The following is a 27,987-nucleotide window of genomic DNA, read 5'->3' on the forward strand; positions in this document are numbered from 1 at the left end:
AAGATAGAGAGGCAGTCATTGAAATCCCTAGTGTGGTGGAAAGTGGTCTTCTTGGGCAACAACCTAGGCAATACAATTTGGTATATGTCAATACCCGGTCTGTGCACATTACTTGACAAGTAATGTGCACAGTTACACACGACGGTTACACATGACAGTGCCGCTGTCGTGTGTAACTGTCATGCAGTAATTTTTGCTGAAAGTAAATAGTGCTGTTTGTTGGTGAAGTAGTTGTGTGATTTGCGCAAGTTTGGCAACAGGAAAAATAAACAGCGAGACAGATGCGCGTAAAACCTGTCCAGTCCGACGTGCGAACTGTTGGAAGGACAGTTTGACACAAGAGTTTTTGTCACATTGGAGCTTTAGACGGGGGCTTTGTCTGGTTCCAGCATGCAACCACCTTGCCAAATATTTGCCGCACAGCTGTCCACTTATCGGAGGGCCGCAGCCAATGGCAGCATGAACAGAGCGAACGTTATGTCACGTGACTATTGGACTGATCGGGAGAGGAGGTGCTACACTGCCCAGGGAAATGGATGTAGCGGTGCGTCGCGCGAGTCATCGTTGTCGTGAAGACAACAGATGGACGCCATGGAATTTTCCCGCTCCCACAAAACGAGCTGCTGATTTTGCGCGTCCATAGCAAGCCGGCATTTTGGGACCGATTGAGACCAAAATATACTCCGTTTTGCCTTACGATGGACAGCAGCAGATGCTACGAACCATTCTAATGCCGTGCGAATGTCACGTAACCTTCGGGAGAGACGCAGCATTGCATGGGGTGCATAGTCACGTGATTTGTATATGCAGTGCTCACTTCGCTGGGACCAGTAAGATAGTAGCCTCACGTGAAAATTTAAGACATGCACACTTTAATGAAATATACTACAAATATTGTGTTTATTTTAAAGTCAGAAAAACCACGAAGACGAGGGGAGGAATAATATTTTGGTTTCTAGGCTAGGTGGCACGAGCTATCGCCCGTTATAAATACAGCCATCATCATCCATCCATCCATCTATTCAGTAGAGGGATACTCAAAACTGGGGCGAGCTGAACGGAACGATGCATCGGAAGCATGTGTTTTGAACTGTCGTGTTCGGCGAGTCGGAGCAGCCATCTTTCCTATAGTTTGCAGGTCGGGTAGGACATTTTTGACGCGCCTGTCTCTCGCACAGACTCCGTAGACAAAGATTTATTTTACCACATGAATTATGGGTTTGTGAAGGTGACAAATAGCATGAAGGGTAACATGTTTTTTGTTCTCTTTGAGGTTTTCTTATTCTGATGGGCTTGGCCAGCAAGGTCATTCCAGGCTGTTTGGGGGTTCTCAGAAGTGTGAGCTCTGTTCAAAGGTAGTGACTGCACTAGGTCATGGCGTGTCATAAGTGTGTACAATGGCGGCTGTGGAGTTAAAAAAAAAAAAGATAAAGAAAGAGGGAAGTGTAAGGAAAGAAATTTTTTTTCTCTTTGTTTGTTGTGTTGGTTTGTGACGTCCTTGACTTCTTTCCCTGCTTCTTCTTCTTTTGGTTGTTTCAAGATTTTCTCACCCAGACTCTGGTATTTTAACAAAATGGTAGACTAGACCTGTTCCTGAATTCTGCCATCTCCGTTGTCTCATCATGTCATGCTAGAGTGTCTCGATGATATCTTACTAAGTACTTCGGTTGAAAGTTTCTCCTTTTCTTTCTCGTGGGCTGTTTTATTTGCAACATTTATTTTTCCAAAAGTTTGCGTTCTACTCGTTTTGAACTCGTCAGTGCCGCTGAAAAGTCGTCGTCGTTACCTTTTTGTCGCCGTTCCAGAGTTTTCCAGGGACATCACGGACAATCAGATGTTCCAAGTTGCTCCCGTCGTTCTTCCAGAGATGTACAAGATATTCACTCAACCCGAGGTAGTAACCACTCGCACGTTTGTGTTCCCTTCAATCAACTTATGTGTGGCTCCGATTGTGCTGCAGAAATACGGAATCCGTACGAGGGGCCGGGCCGTAGAAATCTTCTCTACCTGCGCCCAGATCATTGCAGCGATGGGACACATGGACAAGGTGATGGCGGAAACTTTTCGTTTTTCTCTCTTTTACTTATATCTTGTGTCCCACCCATTTGGTATGAAATGTAAATGTTGTCCGTGGCCGGATAAGAACCCGGTAAATGCTCTGCCTCCAGCACGCACTCCTTCCGCCGTGCTTTGGCTGCACGTGCGACTAAGTGTTATCAAAGGTGGAAAACTCACACTTGAAAGAGTGCATCCGAGAGCTTTTAACCTCCGACCGTCTATAGATTATGTTAATCTTTCCTCCATCATTCCTAAGAAATTGCTTTACGTCCTCCTCCTTGATCATCTTGTCGACCAACTATTTCGCCAACGCAATTAGTGGCTCACTTCTGCCTCGTGTCTCTTAGGAATGTTACCACCTGACCTTATTTTATTGCTCTTTTTAGGCTGATATGTATTGCATGACTGACCCCGAGCTTAGGTGAAGACATTGTTTATTTCCTCTTGCCGTTGGGCTTATGCAGATGAATATTGCCATTGTCTTCTGTGACAGTGTTGGGCCGATTGACCGCCACGGTAGTCTATTTGTAATCCTGGTTGTGAATTTGTTTCTCTGCAGAACACTGTCAAAACTCTGCTGTACCCCATTCTGCCCCAATTTACCGAGGCTCTCGTTGAGGCCCTCAAGATACCTGATGGCCCATCTTCTGACAGTGGGATCAAGAAAGAGATCCTGAAGGTGATGGTCAAAGAATACTACATCCTACTGCTTTTCTTCCCCCTACTAGCAAAAATGGGATTGGACATTGTTCCCTGCCAGTCGTTTTCTAAGTCCATAAGACTACATTGGTAGCCGCCATATCTTGAGCATTGCTTTCTGCGCAAAGCACGAATCCGGGCTCACGGAGAGCGCTGACACAGCACTCGTGCATTGCATGTTCAAGCTATAAAGTAAATATGCAGCATTACTGCTAATACTTGGTTGCAAGTGATTCTGGGCATTGGCTGTGGTTTAATCGGTAGCTTTCAGGTTGCTAAGGTCTCTTGTAATGCAAAGGTCTGTTTAGTTTGTCTCCATGTCAAGTTTTGTTTCCAAATCATTTTCTAAGATTGTTTTTATTACTTAAATTTTTCTCACTCAAAACACCACTAGTTTTCACAAATATGGCAAATTTTTTAAGTGACTGATATGTGAATGTGTGATGTGCAACTTCAAAAATTCTGTTTAGAACATTGGTTCATCGATCCAGATATTAATCAATCAATTTCAGAGCCTTACCGGGGGTTAATCTTGCTTCTCCTTCATGTTCACAGGCACTGACGGTCTTGGTGAAGTATGAACCCAAGCAGATGTCAACATGGCTTCCCCACATTCTGACGCCTGTCTGGAACTCTCTCACAGAAAGCGCGCTTATGTATCCTTGCTGTTTGGTTTCATCTGATGTTGTTTCTTAAGATGAAGCTTAATTCATGCAAGACATCTGAAAAAAATATTATATGGAAAGGTCAGCGGGGGCACAGAGTGCCATGATATTCAACGGCACATTGATTAAGTATTTGTAAAGGCCCTTGACACTTCTGTAGATATGTTAAGACTGCAGTGAATGATTCTGAAGAGGCCAACGATCCCGTTGACTCCGATGGTAAGTCATCTGCTCACAGTATCCAGTTTGGTACCTTCTATATTTCAAAAAAATAAAATGCAAAACCTGCATTAACACCTAAAAAAAACATGGGTCAATTAAAAAAAAAGTACTTTTGAGCACTTTTCAGCCGAGAAACTTTCTCCCTCAAGCAACCCGGGATTGCAGTGTAATAGAACTATATTGACTGCTGAAAAATACAAATATCTTTTGCCCTCAAGAATGTTTTTTTATGACCAGGTAAATAACAATAACCTGACTGCACATTGTACCCTGACTTATTTCTAACGACCTAGTAGTAGTTCACAGAAAACCTCGTCTCACAACTGCAGGGCATTTTGTTGCATTACAATAACATTCTCACTTTTTTCCCCCTGTTGAACCTTTTGGTTCCTTGTTTATCTCTGTGTTTCAGGAGAGGTACTGGGATTTGAAAATGTAGTCTTCATGATCTTCGATTTTGTCAGCGCCCTTGTGGAAGCTCCCAAGTTTCGGGGGCCTGGTCAAAAAAGGCCTGGCAGACCTTATCTACTACATAGTGTTTTACATGCAGATCACCGAAGAACAGGTGAGTATTGGCATTTTGGGGGGGGGGGGGGGGGGGGGGGGGGGGCGGGGGGCGGGGGGCGGGGGCGGGGGGGGCGGGGGGGGCGGGGGCGGGGCGGGGCGGATGGTGCAGTCAAGTTGTGAGAGTGCACTGATTTGGTACGGGCTTGTTAGCCCAAGATTAGAGAAACTAGGTAAAAATCCTGTCATTGTTTTGTTGTACAAGTTCAACAGCTGAACTTAATAATTTAGTGTGCTGTAAAATTTCCAGTTCGAATCAATGCCTCCCGTAAAACAAACGAGCTCCAATAATTACCGTAAAATCCCAAGAGATAGCCCGCATAACATCATGAGCAAGTTGGGTGAAAATATGGAGTGGGCTAACTTTCGGTGTACAAACAAGAAAAGTAAGAAATTGCTATTTTTAGGTCGGGTCCCTTCCACAAGCTTGTTACGGTGGCGAGGGGCAATGAAGCAAAGACGACTGTACTTCCCAGTCAGCAACGTTTGCTTATATCCCGCCATAGCTAGATAGTTGCATTTATGCCGAGGCCATAATTGATCCCAACACTACTACTACTGGTAGTGGGCTGTCTCTCGGTGTTTAAAAAAAATATAGCAAATGAAGCCGAAAATAGGGGTGGCCTATCTTTCGAGGTTGGCACATTTCTCGGGGTTTTATGGTAGTATAGGTTTGCGTGCGTGTGAATGCTGAGTCCCAAAGGTGGTCATCCACAAAAAGCTTAGTGAGTTGCTACTTTTATTCATGTCCTAGTGCACTTGTGTATTTATAAAATAAAGTCTTTGTTTTTCTTCGTGCATTAGGGTAAACATTGCCAACTTCTTTTGGTCATGTGCTCAACTTTATGAAATTCATTTTTGCTTTTTAAAGTGTGACCTTTCTGTTTGGATAACATGTCTCGCTTTCCATGATATGGTTTCCATACTGTGTTCAGGTGCAAGTTAAGAATGTGCCAAATAAACGTAACCTTGTACCAACCACGGCATCAAATCGCCGGCGTCGCGTTTTGCGACGTCAGCGCGACATGCACCTCAGTGGCGGCCTATTTGCACATTGTGGAGGAACGGTGGCTGGCGGCAATGAGGGTGTGGGGTAGACCTCCTGCACATTCTCACTTGTACCTGACTGTAGAAGCTCTTCCAGACGTCGATGAGATAAATACAAAACACGCGGAAGAAGTCAAGTCACACCCTTCTAAATGAAAAGCGTAGGAGGGTTAAGCTGGTTTTGAACGCCTTGTATCTTGCACTTGTAACGAAGGATGCTGTTTCCATTGAACAGGTTCGCACTTGGTCCAGCAGTCCCGACCGTTTCGTTGAGGATGAAGACGACGACACCTTCTCTTACTCCGTCAGGATTTCAGCCCAAGACTTGCTCATGGTAAGCGCAACTGCCGCCAGCATGGGCCTGCTTGTTCTATTTGGAAAATGTATGGCTTCCGTGAGCCACATTAATTGGTTCCGATAAAGCGGGCTGTGATTTCAGCCAAGCATATATTTTTGACCTCTTACCTGATAGCACACTATAACGTAAAAAAAGTGGTTGGAGATTTTTTTTTTTTTTTTTTTTGCCGGAGTGCAATTTTGTTAGATAGCTATTGAATTACCAGCAAAGGAGTTGTCGAAGAGTTGCAAACATTGCATGGTTATACACAAAAACTTGCTGGTAACGCTATGCCCATTGTCACTTCAAGAACAGTAGTATAAAAACTCCTCCTCGGGTGTTACTAGCCTCCGTCTTTACATGGTGAATTAAACTCATACTTCCATGTGGAGTTAAAATCAATTATCTGTTATTTTTATTGAAGCATGTGCATTTTAAATGTAAAAGGCACCTTTCTGGCAACTAGTGTTGTGTGAATATTCGAATTTTCAAATACTAGTCTCAAATGCTGGTCTTTAACTTTTTGTTTTAATTTTTAATTTATCCTGCTGAAATGTGCTATACTAATGTATTTCTCAGTGGTGATTTCAAATATGCAATTAGTGTCATCCATTTGCTGTGCGAGTATTGTTAAATGCAAGAAAACGCGAAAGACGGTCACTGTACGTGGTGTCATCGACGGATCTTTTGGCTGCCCAAGGCTGGGAGGCGGGGCCTCAGCCCTATTTTGAAATTGCTCGTATGGACACAATTCAAGTGTTTTTTCTCAAATGCAGAACCGCCCCATCTTCCTTTTAATATTCGCTTCAAGGTGAACTCTGATATTCATACTTTTCTAAGTGTTGACGCGGCAGGTTAGCCCCGTTGGTTGCGCTTCTCATCGAGCACCTATGCACTGCGGTGAAGCAATGCCTGCGAGCTCTGTGGGTATTGCTTCCCCGCAGTGCACACGTGCTCGGTGAGAAGCACACTCAAAATGGGGCTGACCCCTCACAATTATACGAGTATATGTTAGGCAGCCATATCCTGACAGCCTGCATTCATCATTCGTGCTTACCATAAAATACCGGGCAAGCGCCCTCTCAGAATTTTGAGTTAATCATAAAAAAATGAGGGATCTGCGCTTGTCCGGTCATCGGTTCTACATATCAATGTACTGTGCATATTTTCTCAGATTTTACAAATTTGGGTATGGGTGCTTAATGTGTTATGGGCAGATGCACGGTATTTTACGGTAGTACTCTTTTTTTTTTTTTTTATTAAATTTGAAATGGAAGAATGTTTGCATATAGCAAGCAGATTTATAAATCATCTCGATTTGGATAGCTGCAACAAATCTTGTTTGCTTGGCACAGTTCATATAGTAAGTGGAAGGTTGGGAACATCCTTCACGAGTTCAGCTGAATTTTTGTTCAAGCATGGTACAACGGTAGTGAAAGGCTTGGGGAAACTATTCGGCCAAAACCACAATTCGCTTCAAGTTGGTTTCAAACTCAAAATTCATTATTTACACATAGCTACTAGCAACCAGATATTGTAGTAAGAACTTCTTCGTGCAATGTGTGAACTATCCCCAAAACTTGCCTTTTTTTCTTGAAATGAAAGCATGTATGCATACTCATGATTTCCTCCCGTTTGAAACGATGTAGGTTTTCTTTAGTGGCCAGGCTGCAGTTTTCAGCAGTGTTTGATAGATGTAAGAAAGAAATAACTGGAGCATATTTATATATTTACATGGAAACCTGCATCGCCGTTTTGGCATTATTGCAGAACTTTTCTCGTAGCTATTACACAAAAAAAAAAAAAATTTTTTTTTGATTTAGCACAAACAAAATTAGAAAACAATATCACCCAAAACTCACTTAGTGCTCAAATATAAAAAAACGGACACACTAAAAAAAAACTCTATTTTAACATTTAACATTACTTTGAAAATCAGGCAAAAATACATTTTTCGACAACTTCTTCCACTCTCCGATTGTTTTTGGACGAAATGGAGGCAAAAATATCAGTACAGTAAGAGTAGGGTTGTATCTTTCTTAAGTTGTCTGCTCTTCCCGATACATAAAAAGCAGAAATGTGCTGAGTAGGAGGCGATTTTGATATATATTATCGAGGAATTTTAACCTTAAAGATTTTCTTCGATCACTAAGTGCTTCCAATTTAGAGTTCCCTTCATACTGGTGATGCTCACTCCAAGTTGATAATTATTCAAAACAAATCTAGCACATTGGTTCTGAACTTTTTCAAGTTTACCTATTAGATTATTTTAATGAGGGTCCCAGACAATTGACGTGTACTTCATACATGGGTGAAAAAAAGTAAAATACAGAGTTCCCTTAAGTTTGCTTGATCCCTGTCAGAAATTTCATCTTATAAAGTTAAGCATGCATACTGCCTTTAGGGCTATCATATCTACATGCGCTTTCCACGTTAAACCACTAGACATCATGACACCTAAGTACTTTACATTTGATTCGGTTTTAATTATTTCATTATTTACTGTCGTATTTACTCGAGTACCGTATTTATTTGAATATAAGGCGAGGTTTTTTTTCCAAAATCCGTAGTCCCCGCCTTATATCCGAAGCTCAGTATAGCAATGTGACGATTTTTTTTCTTTTTCTTGGGTCCTTCAACTGCCCCCTCGCCTTATAATCGTGACCGCCTTATATTCGAATAAATACTGTAATAGCCGCACTATTTACGAACAAGGCCCTTGTGTCTACCTTCCTGCAAAGCACATATACCGCCAATCGTCGCGTTGCACATAAATAACATAGCGAATAACTAGATCAAGAACATGAGTCTCCATACAGATGCAACCTCCTCAGATGGTATTTTTGCGCAAAGACGTTATCTCTGTCCTGTAAACTGCTGGAATCATGCTGTCGGTTGTGGTGATTGGCAAGCCGAGTGCTCCGCGGAAAAGTGAACCCTCAGGTTTTCTTCATAAAGAGTGCGGCTATTACTCGAGTAAATCGGTATATATTTAGATAAAATGGAACATCTTTTTCTAGTAAATCTCACATGCACACACTTTTTAACGTTTACGTCCTCCAACTGGAGCACCATTGAGAAATTTTGTCCATATTGGTCTGTGATATATTGGTATCATTCACATCCTTACTTTATAAACAATGCAGTCATCTGCAAATAATCTTTATTTAATTGAATTCTGTTGGCAATATCATTAATACATACCGGAAAGTTCTTATTGCTTTTCAGACTCTGCTACTGTAATCTGAATTTTGTGGTTGCTTGGTAAAATACCTTTTAACAAATGCGACAGTTCACTGCTTCTTGCTTCAGGCATCACACGGCCAGATATTTTCATGCAGAAGGACAAATTAGCGCCAGAGCATCTTTAGACGGTTTCACATTTTGAACGCTGGATCCTGCTTGCTTGGCTTAAGTAGCCAATTACTGTGTGCGCTAGGATCTGGGGAAAAATGTGTCCGCAGGTTATGACAGAAAACTCCCCATTGGTCGTGGCAAGTATGAATAAATAAAAATAAAAAGAGGGGGCAACCAGTGTGAGTCAGCCTTCCTTGGTATTATTAGATAGTGAGGTCCTGATCCCTTGTTATCATCTCTAGGCATTGTCCTCGAGGTCGTCCTAGAAGTCGTCCTCGAGTTTGTCCTAGAAGTCGTCCGAGAGGTTGTCCTAGAAGTCGTCTTCAAGGTTGTCCTTGAGGTCGTCCTAGAGGTTGTACTAAGTGTCATCCTCGAGGTCATCCTAGAAGTCGTCCTCGAGGTCGTCCTCAGGCATCGTCCTAGACATAAAAATAACCGCTTCGCTGGTACTCCATCTTCCCGTGAAGTGGAAGGGCTCTACAATTTCTTGGAAAGAGGCGGCATGTTGCTTCGGGAAGTGGGGGTCCTCGCATTGATGACAATCTGAGCGTTGGTTGTTGCAGTCCCTCTTCCAAGAGTACGAGGAGGAGAGCATCAGGGGGCTGAGTGCAGCAGTCACCAAGCACCTACAGGAGAGCGCCGCTGCCCGATCCAGCGGCGATCCCCACTGGTACGTTCTACACCCGCACTTCCTTAGCTGTAGCATTCTGAGAGCCTGCTTCCAAGGACGCCTCGAATGTGTAGATGGTACAGTCTAAATTGGTTAAAACAGATCTTGATAGTGGCCAACATTTCAGTCTGTTGTAAAAGGAATATTCTTTATGCAGATATGAAGTTAAACCAATGGTACAGACAAGAAAACTAACCGAACTTCAGAAAGCAGTATGTTATATCCAAATGTCTGTTGTAACCAGGTCTGTTGTGACAAGCTTTTACTGTACCTGTGTTTGCTCTTTGTCTTATTGCAAAAGCATTAACTGTCCCATGGAGTGAAGCCGGCATTGTCTGTAGCAGGGAAATGAGCAAGAGATTCCCATTGACTGCGATGCGTCATGTGGCTCCATAGCACCGGTATCATCGTTGCTAAAGAGCCAGCCGAACTGCTGGCAGTGCAGTGGGAGGGGGGTATGCGGGTGTGCACTTGCCTGACATTAGGCATAACGCTAGGCCCATCTTTACGCTTTGAGGTCTAACGTTGCCAACCGTTACGCGGAGCTGTTTGGTGTGGGGGACACGGGTATGTGTCCCCCCTCACGTCATCAAGCACACGGTGCTCAATCTTACGTTCAAGGACAGCGCCATCCTTGGCATTGTCCTTGAGGTCGTCCTAGACGTCGTCCTCTAGGCGTCATTCTTGACGTCGTCTTATATGTTGGCCTACGCCGTACTTGGCATCGATCTCTAGGATGTCGTCCGAAACTTTAATACGTGTAGAAACATTTCTCGAAAACAGTTCACCCGCGGGACTATAATTCTTTTGCCCTCCTACTCGTAAGCAGTGTTAAGTGTCCTCCATTGATTTGTTTGTCTTGAGGGCACATAAAGGCAAACAATCTTAATTGACATGCCAATTTTAAGCTATGTTCTGTCTCCCAAGTTGTTTGCAGAAACAAAACACACCTATCTTGGTGTCTTGAGATTGCGGGTGGTCATCGTCTACAATGGTGCAGTATGACATAGTTGACATATGCGGCATGGTCACTTTTCACTTTTTCCCCTTTTACTGAGACAGGATATTGAGGAGGACAAATATTTACTGCTTGTAGGTTAGTTTGCTGCATGAGCACTTTACACCAAACTAGTAGTTCTGATAAAAATATTTCAATACGTAGTGAGAGAAAAAAAAAATGGAGATCGCTTGCTTGTGTTAACAGTGTTGTGCTCTTGCTCAGGACATTTCTGGGCATCTTTATTTCTCTGTACTACATACTCGAGAAATTTCAGTGAAATGGCTAAATAATTTTGGAATGCCATTTTGTTGGAGAACCTATTGCAGCAATACAAGCAATACATTGTGAAGTGTTAGAGGGGCACGAGAAAAGTTCACGGCTTGGGTACGTAGCAGGAAATATATGTGCGTGGATGTGTTTCTTCCAGGTGGAAAATTCACGAGTCTTGCATGCTTGCCCTTGGGAGTGTCAGGGACGCGCTCGTGGACGGTAGCAAGGAGCACTTCAACCTTTCCGGCTTCTTGGAGTCTGTCGTCCTTGCAGACCTTCAGACATCTGGTGAGTTTGACATGTGGCATCCGCCTCGAACCAGGCGAACGTGGAAGGAATGTGGCTTGCAAGGTTTCTTCGTCACCACTTTGTTGGCGTTTTGAACGGGACTGATTTAATTCAGTTCGAAGCTTCTGTAATGGTGTATTTGCACGAGAGATCTTTATCTCTGGAGGAAGCCGAGTATGTCATAGAGCTGCGAGAAGGAAAAGACGCGAGGAGGAGGATGCGATGCAGAAAATCTAAGTGAGCATTTGCATGTCGGAGTCACCGGAGTCTTTCTTTTTGCGAACCAGCTGTGATCTGCGGGGGCTCATCGAACAAAAGGCAGGGAAAAACTAAAAGACAAAAGGCACCCTACACTTCCCAAAAAGCAGAAGGACAAGGGAGGAGGCTTGGTCGCCCTGATTTGACGATGGATATTCTACAGGCTGGTCACAGATTCTCCTCGGCTCCCCGCGAGCATGAGGGATTAGCGATCATCTGTGACGCATAGCACGTGACCTTGAAACTCGATGACATTTAGTCTTCTCCTCGGGGAGAAACTCCGTCATGTGAATACACCATAAAGCGTGCAAACAGGAGATGCACGCACTAATACGAGTTTGGTCCTGCTGAGGCTGCTCCTGAAATAGGCTCTTGTTTGTTTAGGAAGTAGTTTTAGGCGGATTGACTGGAACGTGGTTGACGTGGATAACAAGGAAAGTTTATTTAGGGGTGAAGTCCTAGCTTTTGCGTCTTTATTTTTCTCAAAGTCGTACAAACCTATAGGAATTTCCATAATCACCAGATGTGCCCATTAATTGTGCAATTTGAATTTTTTTTTGTACTTATGCATTTATGTGGTTTTTTTTTTTACCGTCATCCTGGAAGCGGTGTAGATGGTGCTGTTCATAGATAAAATTTTCTGGTTGTTCTAGATTCACCGTTTTTGGCCGGCAGATGCCTCTGGGTGGCTAGCAGGTTTCCTGCCGTCATGACACCCGAAATGATGCAGAGGTGAGGGCGCTTTCGTTTTCACTGTTTTTAATGAGGGCGTTCATCATATAATTAACCCTTCATCGTAATCCATGTGTCTGTTAAGGCTCGAAGCTCGGAAGGCAACATACTTTCTCCAGCCTTAAAGGGGCGGTGCAACGATATTCACTTGGAATGTTTTTCACTTTACACGAGCTTACTGGCACTAGTGGGACTCAAGGATACTCGCACGCAACGCCACTGACTGACGATATTTGAATGCGGCTCATAGATTGGACCCGAGCATTGCGCGGACACTCGATTTGGGCTCGTGATAACCGATAGCTCGAGCAGCATTCGGGTAGTGTCCTGTGTCCAATCGCTGCAATGACGACAACAGCCGAACCATAGCAATGTCTGGAACTCAGCGCGTGTCCTGTGCCTTGCCAACCCCAGCGCATGGCTATGATCAACATTGGCGGCATATAATCGGCTCTAGATCACGTGGCCGCTTGTTCTGGCTGCGAGTTGAGGGGGTGAACTCTGCTCGTTTTTCTTTATTTTTTTCTGCAACTTCGATTGCGTGTAGTGAAAAACGAACGGGTATTTCACAGGTCATTAACGTCAGGGATCCGTTCTAAGCGGTATTTGCGCAAAATACAAAAATCGTTGCATCGCCCCTTTAGTTGAAAATGAGTCATCTTTACCAGCTCGCCAGTTTTTCCTGTTTTTATTTGCAATTTTTAAGCTTAGTACCAGGGGTGATTTTGATTACTCAAGACTCCCACAAGTAGGGGTGAAGACTCCAAATATTCTGACAAATTAATTTATTTTGAGTGTTTAACTTTGGCTCATTCTGGTTTCCACTATTGATGGCTCAAGGCATTCTTGCTGCATACTGTTAGTCAGGGAAGTTTGGACAAACAGTCATAAAAAGCTGGCAGAGCTAGGAACTTAAAAGTGCAATAATGGTAGTTGTGACAATTTGTAAACTGGTGAGGAGCAACCAGAAAGAGGGAAATTCAATATTGGCTCTCTATCATAACTCAAAACAGCTTATTTTGTACTTCACAGCTCATAAACATCTCAAAAGCAGGCTTTTGTGAGACGTTTATGTGCTGTGAAGTACTAAAACATGGAAAACCAACTAGCCCAAGTTGCGGTGTTAACAAGCTTATTTTGGGATATTGATGTTGAATCAATGAGTCGGTACCTCGGTTATTGCAGCAAGCTACATCATGCTTCACGTATGAAGCTGAGCATGCTCACACGAGTTCAAAACAGTGGCGGATCCAAGGGGGGGGGGGGGGCGACAAGGGCGGCCGCCTTCCCCCCCCAAACAAAGTCGACGCCCCCCCCCCCCCCCCCCCCTCCCCCCTTCTCGGAGGGCAATTTGACATCGGGGGACCCCCCGGCGCACACGAAAGAGTGGGAGAATAGTACCCTTACAAATTTTCCTCCCCCCCCAAAACCGAGTTCTGGATCCGCCCCTGGTTCAAAAGGGCATGTAAAAGATAGTAAACTGCATTAGATGTTGTAGAAGGCAATATGATGCACTGAAGTTTTATGTGTACAAAGGGGACAGCTACAAGCTTTCTGTAGAAACTAAAAAACATTCTAACATGGGACCTTGTGCTTGCAGGTTTCTTCAAACGACGGTGGATGGCCTGCAGCAGACGCAGCCGGCCACTTTGCGAGTGTCTGCGGTCCGAGCAGTCTGGGGGTAGGGATGCTCTTGCCTGCAGAAACACTGCAGAAGTTTGATCCTTTCTGTTTCCCATTCTTACGGGTTCTTTTGTGCCTCAGGTTCTGCGAGTATCTCAACAACAACAACCAGTCATCTCAGCTCACACCGTTCTTGGCTCCGTTTGCGGAAGGCCTGATCACGCTGTCCACGCAGTTCTCCTCTGATGTCTTGGCTCTGGCCATGGAAGCACTCTCCATCGTGATTGCCGTGAGTTTAGGTCGACTGATTGCTTTTCTTCTTGATGTGCGAAGCTAAAATCTAAATGTATTGTGGCATTTGGCTTGCTTGATGGTCGACCCCATACTTAATTTGAGAGCGATAGCCGTTATAGGAACTTCCGAGCTTCATTTGCAGCAGCGGCATTGTGCCAGGCCAAAAACTCAATTTCACGTGCGCTCGCACGTGCACCACTCTGTGATGTAAGCAGTGTGTGTGCACTTGGCTCTTGCCACGCAGCAGTGTCCTCTACGGTTTGTGGCGGACGCCGCTACACTTTCCTCACCAAAGAACTCGGTTTGCGTGTACTACCAAATGTAAACCAACCCACCAATAGTAACAGTACCTTTCTCGGCTTAGTAGTCAACTATGCTCACGCAGGAGCGGACAGGGGTCTCCTATTGTTCAATCCCCACATCAAAATTTCTCCTAACTTAGTCTTGGGCAAGGACATTGACTCGTGTGCGGTGTGTGTGTTGTGTGCGATAGAGCAAATAAAAAATGCATATGTATGAAAGTGGGCGTTACACGCAGCAGCAGCTATTGCCGTCACTTCTTCACACACTGTAATGAAAAGCTCTGGATGTTTTTAACATAATACAGTGAAATATGGAGCAAGATTTTGTTGGATTTCTCTGTAAAGTTTGGGTGGGCGCTAGCTCGGCATTTCGGAAAGTTTTTTTTTTGTACATTCTGAAGCAAGGGGTTTCTGTTTTCCTCAAAGGCCTTATTTATTGTTTGCACACTCACTGCAGGTGGATCCACAGTTCACTCACTCTGTGGAGAATCGAGTGTCTCCGATCACGATTGCAGTCTTTCTCAAGTACAACAGTGGCAAGTTGTTGGTTTTCTTTTCCTTATTTGTCAGAAGCATGTGTACTCTTCTTTGGAAATGCAAATTCCTAAACCAGTTGTCCTCCACCACTGACAATTTGGGGATCCTGGATCAGCGGAAGTAATGGAGAACCTGCCATTGGGGAGGAGGGCTATAATAGACGATTACACTGACAAAAGGGTAAATAAAGAAAAATAAATATGTGCAAACCAACTTTGAAGTTGTGAAACATAGACTAATCAACTCTACTCATTTGGCACCCATGTAAGACAGTCAGCATCAGTTAAAAATATATTTTATTGCTGTGCAGTTCTTGGCTTTGGGGACCCTAAGAAGGCCTTTAGGGATCTCAAAGGGTCCACAGACCCCCATTTGAGAACCACTGGCCTAAAGCATTTCCATTCTTGTTTTGTGACCTTTGGAATAGCCTTTATTTATTTATTGTTTTAGAGCGCAGCTCTTAGGGGCCCGTTCCCGGCTTGAGCGCCGTCGCCGTGGGCGTCACCAAGGTCACCCCAATTTCACATGACCCCCAAGGTCATCCCAAGGTCACGTGACCCCCAAGATCAGAACAAGGTCACGTGACTTCTCCCCTAGGGTCACGTGACACCCAAAGTCACGTGACTCCCCAAGTCACGTGACCCCCCCCCCCCCCGAGGTCAAGTGACCCCCATCGAGGTCACGTGACCACCCTGAGGTCACGGGACCCCCCCTAAGTCACGTGACCTCCCCGATGACGTCATCGTCACTGATGACGTCACCGGCATCCGCATTGTCATCGTCATCAGTGACGTCACTGATGACGTCACCGACATCGTCATCGACATCGTCATCGTCATTATCGCTGATGACGTCATCGGAGTCCGCATCGTCATCGTCACTGATGACGTCATCAGTGACGTCACTGATGACGTCATCAGTGACGTCACTGATGACATCATCGGCATCGTCATGTCAAGGTCACTTCACCCCCCCCCCCCAGTACCCTTCCCTCCTCCTCCTCCTCAAGAGCTGCGCTCTAATTCGGTGTTACAGGGAGTTGTAAACGGCTTTCACTTTTTTTATTTGTCATTTTTTATTGTATAATGACACTCAGTGATATAGCTTCAAACACTTTCTAGTGTAGACCGCATATAACGTATGTCGCGGGAGTCGCAAAAATCCGCACTATAAGCGGTACCGCGCTATAACCAAACCATCAATTTTTCAGGCCAAAATGCAGGGTGAAACAAGGAGATGCCAAGCTCTTTAAATCGACCGGAAAATTTGGTTTCTTAACCTATCGCGCTACGACTTTGTGCAGCGTTGCCCACAGATGGTAAATTTTTTTTGTAAAATTTGCGAAGAGCGAACTTACGCGAGGAAAAAATAAAGAAAGAAAAAGGCTTAGCTCCTATGGAAACGCAGCGACGCCACTGGTCTGCAAACAACATTGCGCCGTTTCGCACGGGAGACAAGAGATGGCGTAAGCGGTCGCGACGCCAACTGCAGCCAACGAAAGAGCAGACGACGCCGAGAGCCGGCCCTTTTACAGAAAGGAACTGCAGTTCCTTGCTGTTACCGCGCCTGTCTTTTTTGTTTCTGCGACTGTCGCCGCCTGCGGAACGCGCGCCGCTTTTGAGTCGAAAAAATTGTCTGCTAAAAAGGCCTGCTCTCGGCGCCGTATGCTCGTTTGTTGGCGGCGTTTGTTGCGCCATCTCTTGTCTCCCGTACGAAACGGTGCCGTGTTGTTTGCAGACTGGTGGCGCCGCTGCGTTTCCATAGGAGCTAAGCCTTTTTCTTTCTTTACTTTTTCCTCAGGTAAGTTCGCTCTTCGCAAATTTTACAAAAAAAAATGCACCATCTGTGGGCAACGCGGCACAAAGTCGTAGCACGATAGGTTAAGAAACCGAATTTTCCGGTCGATTTAAAGAGCTTTGCGTCTCCTTGTTTCACCCTGTAGATGCCATGAGACAACTTACCTTTGTAAAACAATTTTTTTCATATTAGATGAAAAATAAAGCTTAGTTTGAGGAAAGTCTTTATCTCACCAGTCTAGTACACTTCTTTCTCAAGTGTGTCACACATTTTGAAAGAAATGAGTGACTTGCCTGGTGCAGCCTTTTAACGGCGTCGCAGGTTGCGGACGGATGTTGTGAGCGTTCAGGATTGCTAACCCTAATCACTTTTCTCCGGTGATGAAAACACGTAAAAATTTGCATCCTTTATGCGGTACGCGCATGAGGTGCTCCAAATAAGGCTTGAAATGCCTTATTTGCATGAAATGCGCGCATGAAATGCTCCAAATAAGAAATCCGGGCGATGTTCGAATACACAAATGTTTAGAAAGCACCACTGTAGTCAAAGTAAACAAACACGACGACACTGGCGTTTCTGCTGTCTTGAGAGTGCCGCCACGACATTGCCGCACGAGTAGGTGGATCTTCCCTTCTAGTGCGTGCTGGGTTATAGCGACACACAACGAAAATTCGCAGTCAAGGATAGCGCTTTTACATGGAACGGTGAGCTTCCACCATGCCGTCTGCGTCGACGATCACCACCGATGCCATGTTTGCGGATAGAAGAAGCCGGCCCGCGACCGGCATGCAACGCGCGCAAACACTTTTCCACGACCTGCGATTGGTCTGTCGTTGCGGTTGTTTCGAATGCAGCGGGGGAAGTTGGGCTCGCTCCAACGCCTTGCGTCGTGAACGATACGTGCGTGTGTCCCTCCGTCGCTATGGCAACTGAAGCCTCTCTCTTCGCTTCTCCCCGCTTCTTCGAGCAACCTCCTTGCCATCCTTGCCCCCGCGAGTGCCGCTTGCGGCTAGCCAACACCCTCTAGAAACGTATAAGGCCTTAGCTCTCTTCCTGTGACGTCACACGATAGGGCGGATTGGTAAAAGTGCGGAGCGCTGTTCAAGAGAGGTTGTCGGGCCGATTTATCGCGCGGGCACTTTTTTTTCTTGCAAGAACGAGCATGCATCTGCTGTAAAAGAAATTTCACTGGACGAAAATTATAGGAGAGAAACATTTATTTACACAATCCAGTTTCGTTTGTGTTTGCGCTTCATCAGAGGCAATACACCTATTTCTTCTGGAGAGTTGCGGCTTTCCGTTTTTTTTACTTGTCAGCAGCGTCGAGAAGCTTGCCGTTTAGCTTTCCGCAGAAGTTCTTCAGTAAAACGTTCGTGCTGCATTGAAGGATGTCTTTCAGCACAGATTCACTCGTGGGGCCGTTCTCGCAGACGTCTAAGTCAGATGGCTCTTCGTTGGCCAGGAAATGCAGCGTCAGCTTCGTGATGACCTGGCGCTGTTTGGGCATTAGTAGCAGTTCTGGTTACGTAGCGAGCTGCTCTACGACAACGTAGTTGTGTGTAACACCGTTAAGCGCAAACATCGATGGGTACACCAGACCTCCTCGGTCTAACTGCTTCACGAGATCATACTGTTCATCGGTGGCAGACACTGTGATTGTCTTATCCACTGTCAATGCGTCCTTGCATTTTGCGCAGTTCAACTTTTTTGGGTGTCACGCACAGGGCATATCCTGCAATGTAGACCAGGATCGGAAGGATGTCCTGTATCTTCGAAAGTGTCTCGCTGCTTACAACTACGTTGCAGCTGGGATGCAATGCCTGTACCTGCTTCCGTACACATTCCCAATGCTGGTCAGTGGAAATAGTCGGCAAGGTGCTCTGCAGGCGCAGCTTGTTTTCGACTTCATAAGTCTGCCCGATAGAAACATGATACTGCGCACCTGCCAGTTTTCTATGCTTCCCAGACTGGTCCTCTAGGCACTCTGTTTGTATCTTACCAAAAAGAACATAGGTCATTTTAAGCTCTTCGAAGCTGTACCTAGCGAGCTCCACAAGCGCATAGGTAGTGTGCTCGAGCACAGCGTGAGTCTCTTTTGTCAGAGTACCTTTGTCAAGGCCTTTGTTTTTCCACTCATCCAGCCATCTCAAAAGCAAGTGCAAGAAGTCAATTTTTGGATCGTTGTCCACGGAGAACACTGGTTGTTGGAACTGGTCTCTCAGCTTCTTTCCCTTCCGCGAAGTTTTCACATTCACAATTTTCCACCACTTGAGTATGATGTCGATGAAAGTAGCAGTGACCTCAAATGAGAACAGGTTGTGCTTTGCTCCAAGAGCACGCAATGCCACAGGCAAGGAATCATTGAAGATTTGCAAGGCAAGCTTTACATTCTGCCTTTCAATATTCGACGGGTAAAGGGCTTTTCTCGATAGCCCATAGCCATATTTCAACAGCTGGTCACATTCTTTGCTGTGAAGGTCCCTGATTGTCGAAAATGACGCTGTTTGCATGCACTCTGACTGTGCCGCATTTGTTTGCATCTCAGGGAAGTAGGAGCAAACTTGGTCATTCTTCTGGTGGATCCAGTTGTTTCGTATGCATTTTAGTATGTGTACCGGGTCTATAACGAAAAACAGTGGCCTTGCAGGGTCTGATGGGTGTTGATATACAATTCTGTTAGAAGCGGGCTATTCGAAGTGGGATATTGCTTTTCTGTTCACAGAGTTGTTGTCACTCACGACGCACACAACGTGGTACCCAATCTTTTCCAGCCCGCAAATGACATCTTTCAGCATCTTGTGCAGGAACTCCGCGCCTAGTCTGTGCACTGGCACGATGTGCGCAATTTTCTTTGAATTTGCACTTCAAGCTGCGCCCCATGAAAACGAGCGCACAGTTTGGAGCTTCATTTGAGTTAAGCTCAACTCCGGTAATATTACCCCCTTTGTATTCAAAGTAAGGTTTGATGCGTATTTCGTCTACCATTACGGTGACGATGTGCTGGTCATCTTTGAGGTCAGAAATTCTTCTCGCCATGTAACTGAGGAATGCTTCGCTCTGATGCTCTTGTTGAGGGCTCATGCCATACGAGGAGCATACCGATCTGATCGTCATGGGATGCGGCAAAGTGACGCTTCCATGGCTACGTATACAAGCGTACGCATGGGGCGATCTGCAGAGTAGCGTCTGCGCTGTTTTCGCTTGGAACAAGCTTACTTGCTCTTGCAGAAATCTAATGGAGTCGGCGTCATCTTCTGCGTGGGACATGGACAACTGATCCAGCTGTAGGCAAATAGCCTCGCAAATTTCCTTGACTGAGTTGGAAATCAGGTCCCCGTCCCACTTCTCAATGCCTCCGAGGAGTTCTACTATACCCTTCTTACTGTCAGCAATTTCTGGAACGACCAGATTTGCACCTAACTTTTTTACCGCCGTTTTCATGACATGTAGCGTCACGCTCGTGTCTCCTTTTATGCAGACAGAGTACTTCGGCCACGGGGCCTCATCGTCGACGATGTGGATAATAACAAGCCTTTCGTCCTTTTCTATTATGTTCCAAAACTTCATCTCCTTGCTCCGTAAGTGTCCGATTAGTTCTCCTAAAGAATGGACTTTGTTCTCTTAATGTGCCTTGTTAAACATCTCCTCGGACTCCGCGATAGCTTTTTGCATAGCAGCATACTCCTTGCGTGCCCGCTTGGAGTCGGGATCTTCTCTTCTTTTGGCTTCCCTAGACAGGTAGGTCGGGCAACTAGGGAACTTCGACGGTACAGCGTCAGGGCGAAGACGGACATGGGATAAGAGCACTGTGATGGTGCGGCCAGTACTTTCATCGGTATGTGATGCTTCTCGGATGATGTCCTCATGTTCGAAGTGAAGTTCGCATACCTAGAAAGGAATTTTGCGTCCAATGAACAAACCAATGGGTATTTGACATAAAGTGCGGATTGCGAGCCACATTTATACGAATGTATACATATATTGAATTTCCATTTGCAATGAAACAATTCTCTACCAAAAAGAAAGCTTACCCTTGAATTCTCGGTGACGGAGAGGTCTTCCCGCGGCACAGCGCATATCCATGCGTCCCTCAGTGTTTCATCCTTTGGGAACTTGAACACGTGCACTTTGGTGTCCACGGTGTAGTTTCCGCGGCATCGCGGCACACAGCACTTGTACGGCATCTCACCGTCGCTCTTTTCACATTTCTCAAGCTTGCGGAGACACGAAAAAACTCACAGCGACGCGCAAAACACGAGAATTTTGACAAAACAGATATGCACGTCGAAAAAGACACTCGGAAGCAGGCCGATTCTGCGGGGGACTGGTAGAGCTCACTGTTCAGCCGCACCTGCAATGGGGCGACATGCCTGGACAGGTCTGGACCCGTCGAGCCGCCTCTCGCAGCCGCCCCATTAGCTGACGTAGTAAGAGTGGAAAGGGGGCAGAACCGAGGCTTTCTCTCTTTCCAGTTGGTGTTGGGCTGGCGCCGTTATCTAGTGTCGCACAGGGAAGCCTGCTCGCTGCGCTGGTCGGTCGGCGCGGTCGGCGGGCTGTTTCATAAACCGCACTATAACCGGTATTTCCATTCGCGCGCCTGCATTTTAAGCGGTATGTAATTACATGGAGTTCTATGTGAGGCGAACCGGTGGTTTAAAAAAGCTGCGTTATACCCGGTCCTGCATTATAAGCGGTTACGTTGTAAGTGGTCTATACTGTACTTGGACGAGTCATCTCACTGTGACATATGAATGTTGACTGTAAAGTTGCCTGAATAACACTTTCAAGTAGAAGTGAGCCAGGATATAAACGCTTATCCCAGGAGGATTGATATGCAGCTGTCAAGCTTGTACGTTCAACCTTCATGCTTCATATTAAAGCGGTAGCTTTATAGGGCCTACCAACATCAGGAGCGGCATAGCACAAAATCTGTAGGTTGGTCGGTCCATAACCGCTAAACGATCTTGAAAACAAATGGCTTCCGGTGCCAGGGATTGAACCCCAGTCACCGGCGTGGAAGCCAAGTGTGCTGCTGACTGAGCTAAGGGCCCAGCATGCAGGAACAGGAGGAGCAGAACCAGGTGATGTGAGAAAGCGCATGGAGAGGGTTGAAAAATGCAAGAAAGAGAGGAGCAGAAACAGACAGTAGGTGTAGAAAGAGCTTGCAGAACAAGGCGTGGAAACGGCAGTAGAGTGCACTTCCCCTCTCGGTGACGCAGAATATTCAGAGCAAAGGTTTCGTATCCAGGTGACGCTGAAGGGAAGCGCATGCAGCATTGCAGAGACAGTGGTGTGACATAATCTATTTCCATACAAAACTCTGTCATAGGCACCACCCACCCTAAAAAGCTACCGCAGCCAATTTATTTTTGCTGTCATTGCATCTTTTTACAGCGGAGCTGTTAAGGGCTAGGTTCCCCAGGATCGTGTCCGGTATGTCAACACAAACTTACCTGGACAGCTACCGCCATCTGTAAGCGACGGCGGCAAGCACACAACCAGTATGGTTTCCGCCGTCGCTCGTAGATGGCGCCAACCTTTCCAGCTATAATAGAAGAATGGATAGTTGGCCGTGTACGTGGGAATTGATCGTAGGAAACGGCGCGAAAAACAGACGACGGCGAAGAAGAAGCACTCAGTGTATCGAGTACAGCTCCGCTGGTCTTCCTTCTTCACGAGAGTGGAAAGGCTGAACGTTATTTGTGCTAATTTTGAGGACTTCTTTGTGGCACTTACAGACCCAGTGCTGGTGTCCATCTGCCAGGACATCTTCAAGGAGCTCTGCCACAACTCGCTCTGCTGCAGTCAGCTTCAGCAGAGGTTGCTGCCCACAATCATCTCCATCCTGCAGGCTCCGCTGGACAAGATACCCTCCGGCATCCAGTCGGTAAGACCTGCCTTGTTTGGCATCTACCTATATGAGCATATGATTGTGCTTGCAATCCTGAGCTGAGATCACCTGCCAGTAAGAAACCATTGTTGTAAATTGCTTTCTAGACTTAATACAGATGGTGAAATTTTTTTTTTTTTAGTGAAAAGGTTTTTTTTAGGGTAACTTTTGAGGGAGAGACACAATGGCGCATGTGCTGCCGCTGCCACACACCACCATCTCTCGTGCAAGAATGACAGTCACTTGCCGCAATACTCGTAGATTTCATGGCGGACCAGTGGGATTTTCTGCTCCACAAGTGGGACTGTATAGGGTGTTTAATTTTAATTCTAACAGATCTTTGTAAAGAAAGGTGTGAAAAGCACATTAATGCAGTTTCTTCGGGAGAGTTATTTGGCCAGGGGAACATAATTTAGGGGGAAAATCATCATGGTAATTCTGATTGTTTATTAGCTTTTTAATTACTGAAAACATATATATGGCACCAATTAGAAACTTGCTGAGCGGCATCGAAAACCACACAAATCGGTCAATTTTACAATGGCCTAAAGCACGTGGAAAGCATGGGGTTGCGCTAAAATTCCCATTCATGCAATAGGCACGAGGCGGGCGGCAAGAAAACTCTGATCATATTCTTAGCATTAGCTTTTTCACACCGCTAGTCTTGTGTTTGCACAAAGCTACCCAGAGTAAAAGTGTTGTGTATGCCCTTTTCCAAATAAACTTTCTAGTCAGTGCTTGGCCCTTTTTCCTCTCTTCTTTTGTCCTTGTTTCTATTTGCACCATTTATACCATGAGGTATTACATGCTGCAGATTTTCCTCCAGTGAATTTACACATTTAAATTTCTTTTGGGCATTAAAGGATACTTAAAGGGGCCCTCCGGAGCTTTCTCTGATCGTCTGTTTATGTTGTTATATTGCGTAGTAGGTGCAAGTTAATATGCATACAAAGTTTTAGATTGCAAAACTGTTTATTAAACAGATGGCAATAGAAATATATCGGGACTATTTTCTCTTGGAAGAAAATCCCCCATTCCCTGCCCATCGCTAAAAATTGACCAATGGAAATGCTGCATCTCGCGGTGAATGCGAACGTTATTGTTGCAACGCTTTTAAGCTTGTTGTAAATTAGAGTTTGAGAAAAACGTAAACTGATTGTGGTGCGAGAAACATAGTCCGCAATTGTCGCTCCCAAACCAGTGAACTATGTTTTCTCCCCGCAAGCTTGTTGCTAGGGGGTGATGCGTCGGCGTGTCGGCTCGTCTGCTTCCCGGGGCGTCTGCATGCAGGTGTGCGTTTTCGGGACACGTGTTCCTTCTTCCTGTGGATCCCGACTTCGAAGCCAGCTTTGCGATCCTTCCACGTCAACGAGTCAAACTTCTCCTTGTCATCTGTGGAATGCGACTGCGTGTTGCAGTAGCAGCGCGACGGTGCGGTGCGACGACTGCCGAGCTCAAAGTCCGGGCTCCTTGACGACGGTCCGCGCGTGTTCGAGAGATTCCTCCGCAGGTCGGCGGTCGGCCGCGTTGGTGACGCGCAGTGATGCCGGAATCGTTCGCTGGCTATTGGCTGACGCGTAGAGAGATGCCCCTCCTGTTTTCTGGGGTCATCTCAGAAAGGGGGGCGTGCCGGCGACTTTGATAGCAATTTTAATAGGGAAATCAGCCGCGCATAACCGTAATTTTATGATTTTTAGGATCCGTAGGGCCTGTAGATTGAGTTACCGCCATAAATAGACCATCGCAGAACGCTCCGGAGGGCCCCTTTGATGAAAAAGGTGTCGTCTTCCTTCAGGTGTCCTTGGATGTCCTGCAGACCATAGTGAGGAGCAGCTCTCTTCCCCTTTCGGAAGCGCTCGTCAATCAAGCATTTCCCGTCATTGTGCACTGCATTCTGCACACCGACGACAACTCTACTCTACAGGTCAGTGATTTGCTTCAAACGGCGTCTGTAAAAGTTTTTGTAAAACAAAATAGTGCTGGAGCTTCTTCTAGATCGCAACAGCGTGAATGGATTGTAGATATTGTCTTAATATTTGTGTGAATAGTATTATGAATATTGTGAAAAATTGATCATGGGTTTCTCCCGGCTGCGAAAGGTTTGTTCCCACAAATTATTTTAATAAGCAACATCTGGGCTGCAAGCATCGGGTCAGTATGTTATTTTTGTTTGTTGTTCGTTCAGGTATCAAAATATGAACTCGAAAAACAAAATGACAAGAAAAGTTTTATAGGAAAGCACTTTGTGGCAGCGTTTGCTGAAAACTGGGGTGGTCACGTCGTTACGCAAACTTGTCGTATCTCTGATGTGTCGGTTTCACTTTTTCAGCTGTGGAATTCGTAAACCGACCTGAATTTTGAATTTTACCTAACATAAACCTAACTTTACTCCACTCTAAACCTAACCTATCTAACTTGAAATAAACCTAACGTAACTAGCCTAAGCCTGACCTGGGAACCAACTCCTGGTGTTTCTTACTTTGGCAGTACGGCGGAGAGTGCGTACGGGCGTACGTTTCAGTGGCCTTTGATCAGATTGCCGCTTGGAGGGACGATCAGGGCCAGAGTGGACTCTACTATGTCGTCAAGGTATGAGCATTGCTACTGACTGTTTGTTCGCTTGACTGTTTGTGCCACTTCACTGTTTTTCTTTTTGGCACAGAATGTGTTGCATGGGTGGCACCTATAACCATATAGGTTAGGTTCCAGCACAACGGACAGCGCTCGTCTCCTCACTGATTGCACGCATTACCAAAGCACAATGAAAGCCAAAGAGAACTTGCTGGAGGCCGGACGTTCCCATTCGTTCAGTGGCTACAGTATTCCAAATTGCAGCACTTGTAAATAGAAACAAATAACAGTTTTATTAACCCCTTAACCATTTTGAACGAACCTGTTTGTCATTGTGGAGCCATTTCCAAACCGTTCAGGACGAGTATGGCTCGTCTACGTTCCTCGATTCACGCACTCGACCATTTTGGACGAACCAGGCTCACTCATGGTTCGGTTTGAGGTTGTATCAACAGATGACAGCACTGAATTTTGAATTTTGAAGACAACAGTTAAGCAGTTGAAGATTGGAAATTTCCCAAAACTAAAAAGGTCAAAGAGTTAAGTATCTTTCTGTGCATGTTTCGTCTCTCTAGATTGCGCAGCACTTGCTGGATCCCAAGACGCCGGAATCTGCGGCCGTGTTTGTGGGGCGGCTGGTGTCCGTGCTGATCACTAAGGCGGGACCATCGCTGGGCGAAGCGACGGACATCCTCCTGAGGGCTGTGCTGAGCAAGCTGCAGCAGACGGAGACTCTCAGTGTCATTCAGGTGCTGACTTCTTTCCCCTCTTCAGGTGCTAACTTCTTCAGCAGCATCAGCTGCAGCTTGCTTTCTCTCTCGAGCAGGAAACAAACACTGAATGGATGGGGGAACGTCAGGCATTTGGGAGTCAGTGTGGGGGAAAAGAGTATGAAAAGCTCTCTGCCGAAAATCATCATGGAGTATTTGTCAACCTGGTAAAGCTGGAATTGTCAGGAAATTTCAAAGCACCTGGAGAAGTTGAAATCTTCAGGAAAATCGTCAGAAACTTGGTTAAGTCAGGAAAAATGGCTGATGTGGGTGGTGTAGCTGTAGGCGGTGTTGTGAGTGTCCTTTCGCATTGAGTAACAGTTGCTCGAGGCATCACTTGGCAGCGTAAAACAGCACCCATTTCACCAGACTAAATAGGAAGAGCCGAAACAGCTGCCGAAAGCCCATACACTGCGTTTTGTTATTTTGTAATGGTCAGGGGATTTAAGCAACATTCATTTAAATTTTATTTATTCTTATTCATGGGAAGAGGGACAGGACAAAAATCTACTCAACGCAGCTTTTTATCAAAGAAAACCTGCAAATGTCTGGGAGTTTTAGAGAAGCAGTTTGGTAGACAACTTGCATTAGTAATGACTTTCATCCTTGTTTTTGATAGGGGCAGCTTTCACACCAATCTTTGGGATGGGACTCTGTGGGAATGTTGTTTCAAGGGAAGGTGCAAAAGTTTAAGCATCAACACATGCTTCATAGATGTTATGTTTTGTGAGTGGATTGAAGAAGAAAGACCTCTTTTCAAGCTATGTTGTGTTCGTATCTTTACTTCATAGCTTTTTAGTTGTTGTCAAGTAGCCTGATATGAAAGGTTTTTGTCTCTTCCTCCACCTTCCTTGTTTTCTCCAGAGCCTGGTGTTGGTGTTTGCACACCTGGTCCACACCCAGATGGGAGCTGTGCTTGAGTTTCTGTCGGGTGTGCCTGGGCCCACCGGCCAGTCGGCGTTGGCCTTTGTCCTGACCGAGTGGTGTTCCAGGCAGACAGTCTTCTATGGAGCCTACGAGAACAAAGTCAGGTGGGGGCTCACACACTTTCTCTCTCTCAAACTTCAGTGGCATCTGATGCAGGCTTCGAACCAAAAATGTTTGTGCTGCCCTAGCAAAGTCACGGTACTGTCTGGCATCCGATGCACACTGCCCCATAACTTTGGGATTCAAGAAAACTGTCGATGTATACCACAAAAAAATTGAGAGGCCTTCCACCGCTTGAAGACGAAAGTCTAGCGAAGCTGGCACTGTGATAGAGACAATGACGTTTTATTATAGCACGGCTATGCCAATCACGGTGCAGGCTCTAGTGCGCCGAACAAATGGCCGCCAAAGAGTGCACGGCATTGCGCAATGTCATGGGGAAGAGAGACGCCGCGCATGGCAAAGAGTAGGCACGACCCGGGAAAGAGGAGGCAGTGGTGGAGAGGAGTATAAAGTGGAACATACATCGTCGCATTTGAAAATCGTTGGTCTACGCTCGGTCCGTCGTCGGAGACGATCCGCCAGAAGCTAGTCAAAACAGCTTCGCTGTAAAACAGTGTGTGAGGGAATGCCGGGCTGTGTGTCACTTCTGCGCACGGTGCCGTTCTTTCAGCCGGGCTGTAGATGAAAGTCGGAAGCAGTAAATACCACGAGCTTTACACAGATCATGGGTTCTCAAACCGGGCTCCTAAGAACATAGGGGGTCTCACGGAGTGCCCTCACGGGCTCCCTGAGCTCCCCAATTTTCTCGACCGTCCCTTCCCTAATTGCTGATTCACACGTCGTACTGATCCGTGGACACGTAACGACACGTGCGCGGTTTGTCCATCTCCAAATCGCATCCACTTGAAGACGATGACGAACAGACGACGGCGAGGACGGACCAAACCTGTTCGCAACACCAAAGTGCCACGAAACTCCGGCGTCGCACTATGGCACTGTTGTCTAAGAGGAAAATCTATGCTTGCTGCTGCAATAAAGAATCGTGCACCGCTGTTACGTATAGAGCGAGAAAGAACACTGTGATGGGCTTACTGCAAAGTGCGACC

General features: G+C 45.8%; 1 protein-coding gene across 1 annotated transcript in view; it reads left to right on the forward strand.

Moving 5' to 3' along the window:
* Positions 1-27,987, forward strand: part of LOC8025681 (importin-9) — a 50,442-nt gene that overhangs the window by 7,875 nt on the left and 14,580 nt on the right. Inside the window, 19 exon segments of the mRNA XM_029985946.4 lie at positions 1,806-1,894; positions 1,961-2,047; positions 2,618-2,737; positions 3,313-3,413; positions 3,583-3,641; positions 4,057-4,124; positions 4,126-4,209; positions 5,491-5,589; positions 9,513-9,619; positions 11,047-11,177; positions 12,089-12,167; positions 13,768-13,848; positions 13,932-14,079; positions 14,844-14,922; positions 22,459-22,607; positions 24,406-24,534; positions 25,098-25,199; positions 25,757-25,930; positions 26,816-26,982. Coding sequence (XP_029841806.2) covers positions 1,806-1,894; positions 1,961-2,047; positions 2,618-2,737; positions 3,313-3,413; positions 3,583-3,641; positions 4,057-4,124; positions 4,126-4,209; positions 5,491-5,589; positions 9,513-9,619; positions 11,047-11,177; positions 12,089-12,167; positions 13,768-13,848; positions 13,932-14,079; positions 14,844-14,922; positions 22,459-22,607; positions 24,406-24,534; positions 25,098-25,199; positions 25,757-25,930; positions 26,816-26,982 — 2,053 coding nt within the window.

The sequence above is a fragment of the Ixodes scapularis genome, unplaced genomic scaffold (genome assembly GCF_016920785.2).
Source record: "Ixodes scapularis isolate PalLabHiFi unplaced genomic scaffold, ASM1692078v2 PGA_scaffold2__306_contigs__length_199485367, whole genome shotgun sequence".
NCBI classification, from domain to species: domain Eukaryota; kingdom Metazoa; phylum Arthropoda; class Arachnida; order Ixodida; family Ixodidae; genus Ixodes; species Ixodes scapularis.